The sequence below is a fragment of the Camelina sativa genome, chromosome 9, assembly GCF_000633955.1.
Source record: "Camelina sativa cultivar DH55 chromosome 9, Cs, whole genome shotgun sequence".
NCBI lineage: Eukaryota > Viridiplantae > Streptophyta > Magnoliopsida > Brassicales > Brassicaceae > Camelina > Camelina sativa.
This window is the reverse complement of record NC_025693.1, coordinates 6,234,762-6,236,914: the sequence shown is the minus strand read 5'-3', so window position 1 is coordinate 6,236,914 and position 2,153 is coordinate 6,234,762. Positions and strand designations below refer to the sequence as shown.

The 2,153-nt window shown below is 37.9% G+C and overlaps 1 protein-coding gene across 1 annotated transcript; it reads right to left on the bottom strand.

Annotated features, from left to right (window-relative positions):
• Positions 526–1,885, bottom strand: LOC104710608 (oleosin 20.3 kDa-like). Its single transcript, XM_010427242.2, has 2 exons — positions 1,530–1,885; positions 526–1,130 (listed from the first exon to the last, which is right to left on the bottom strand). The coding sequence occupies exons 1-2, from the start codon at positions 1,683–1,685 to the stop codon at positions 705–707; spliced, it is 582 nt and encodes a 193-aa protein (XP_010425544.1). The 5' UTR covers positions 1,686–1,885; the 3' UTR covers positions 526–704.

The following is a 2,153-nucleotide window of genomic DNA, read 5'->3' as shown; positions in this document are numbered from 1 at the left end:
ATCTAGTGAGTTACTAACTTTAAAAACTAAGGTTTATATATATATATATTGAATAAATAAGATACAGTAATTAATCAGCTTCCTAGGTTGAAAAGAGAACACTTGCATGGCACTTCTTGAAGAATGACAAGCTTATGAAATATGGAAAGAGTAAAATCGTCATCACCATCGCGGTCTAATTTTCACTTCAACGCTCTAACTCTCTTTAGAGCTACATTCCAAAAGGTTCGATCATCATCGATGTGTCGATGTCCTCATTATCCAAAAGGTTCTTTCGGGTGGCCTCGATCGAACAAGACATTTGATCTTCTTCTCTCGGCTTAGTATCCAAATGGTGTCCTTCCTTCACTCAATGCTGGTTTTCAACTAATTTTGTATTCAACTAATGGTTGAGAACTCGTAGGTTATGATTGATTATGATTCCAGTTTGACTCTCTAGGTTGTAATTAAATAAAAAAAATGCAAGAAAACTACTCACCCAAAACAAAAACAAAAAATAGTATGAAGTTTCTGGTTATCTCGAAAAATACTTAAAACATGTTTATTTTCATTTATTATTTAACTAACAAGGGTTTTTATTAGGACAAGACAAAACGAACGTACACATTGACAAGATATATATTCTAAAAAGAAGAAAGAAACTGGGACATATAACATAAAAGGTAAAATTATATTATCGCCTTCCAAAAAGACTCACGCAATTTTTATGTTATGTTCCTCCTTGCTTTACCCGGTTCATGGGTCTCAGTAGTGAGTTCAGTATCACGAGCCTCATGTGCCTTATCTTGCACATACTGGCCCATCTCTTTTCCCTTCATACCAGCATAGCCTACCGCATCAGCCATACGTCGCTTAGCATAGTCCAATTGCTCTGGCACTGTATCACTCCTCCCTCGGAGATAGTTTAAGACCCACGAGACAGAGCTCAGACCCGTCAGCCCAAACAACCCAGAAGCCAAGATTCCGGCCACAGCGAGCCCGACAGTGAGAGCCGCTGGGACGAGCACCGGACTAAAGAGAAGGAAGAGGGGAATGGAGACCAGCAAGCCGATCACCGAACCGGCTAGAGTGAGCCCAGCTAGGGTTAGCAGTGTGCCACCGATGGGAACTCCCGCTATAAGGGCCATGATCTGCATGTTTACATTTAATAAGTGTTCTTTATTTAGACCTTTTCTATCTCAAAATCTCAAAATGTTAAAAGCCAACCCTAAACCTCTAGATATGATCCTTTTATATGCATGCATGCATGATCTATTAATCATACAAGTGGCGTCGTATAACTCTTGTTTTAAACTTTGTTTATTTTGTAGAAATTATTGCATATGTGAAAGAAAAATAAATAAAACATATCCTAAGACTTGGAAAATAAGATGGACTAATCACATGACGTCTTCGTTCGAAACTCATGATTCTTTACTATTTACTTTTTTCTATTTTAAAATTTTCAGAAAATCGTTATATAGTTTTGAGTGAGCGATTAGTTTAGATGAAAAGAAAAATGAAAAACTAAAGGGAACACGAAATAATACTTGGTTAGTGGAGGGGCCACGACTCTTAAAATCAGAACCAGCACCATAACCGCCATAACCACCGTAACCGACATCATCTTCGTAGGACGGCTGAAGATGAGCACGTTTGTCAGTACGGTCGACATGCCCACGCCTATCACGGTCCACATTCGCCATATTGACTGATATGATCTATAACTAAAGAGCAAAGTGGTAACAGAACTAAGGGGAAAAGTGTAACAGAACACAAAGGGGGTATCAGAGATAAGTCTAAAAGAACATATATATAAATGGATTGAAATACAAATTTTTGTAGTAGAAGGAGCTTTGGAGTGAAGAGAAGAGGACACGTAAGAATGTGTTGAAGGGAGAGGTGTGGCTTTGCATGATTTCCAAGTTTCATTCTTTACCTGATCTTCTTTGCCTTCTTCTCTCCACCGTACATATTTAAACAAAAACAAACAAAACATTCGATTAACAATTGCTCTCCTCTCGACGCATCCACACCGCTGCGCACCTGTGTGCCAAAAACATCTTTCTCTTTTTATTAATCTTTTTGTATAGTTTTTTTTTCAGCTTTAGGATAAATCCTCTAATCCGGTTAATTCGACCTGCTAAGAATAAATTTTCATATGTATACAGTAT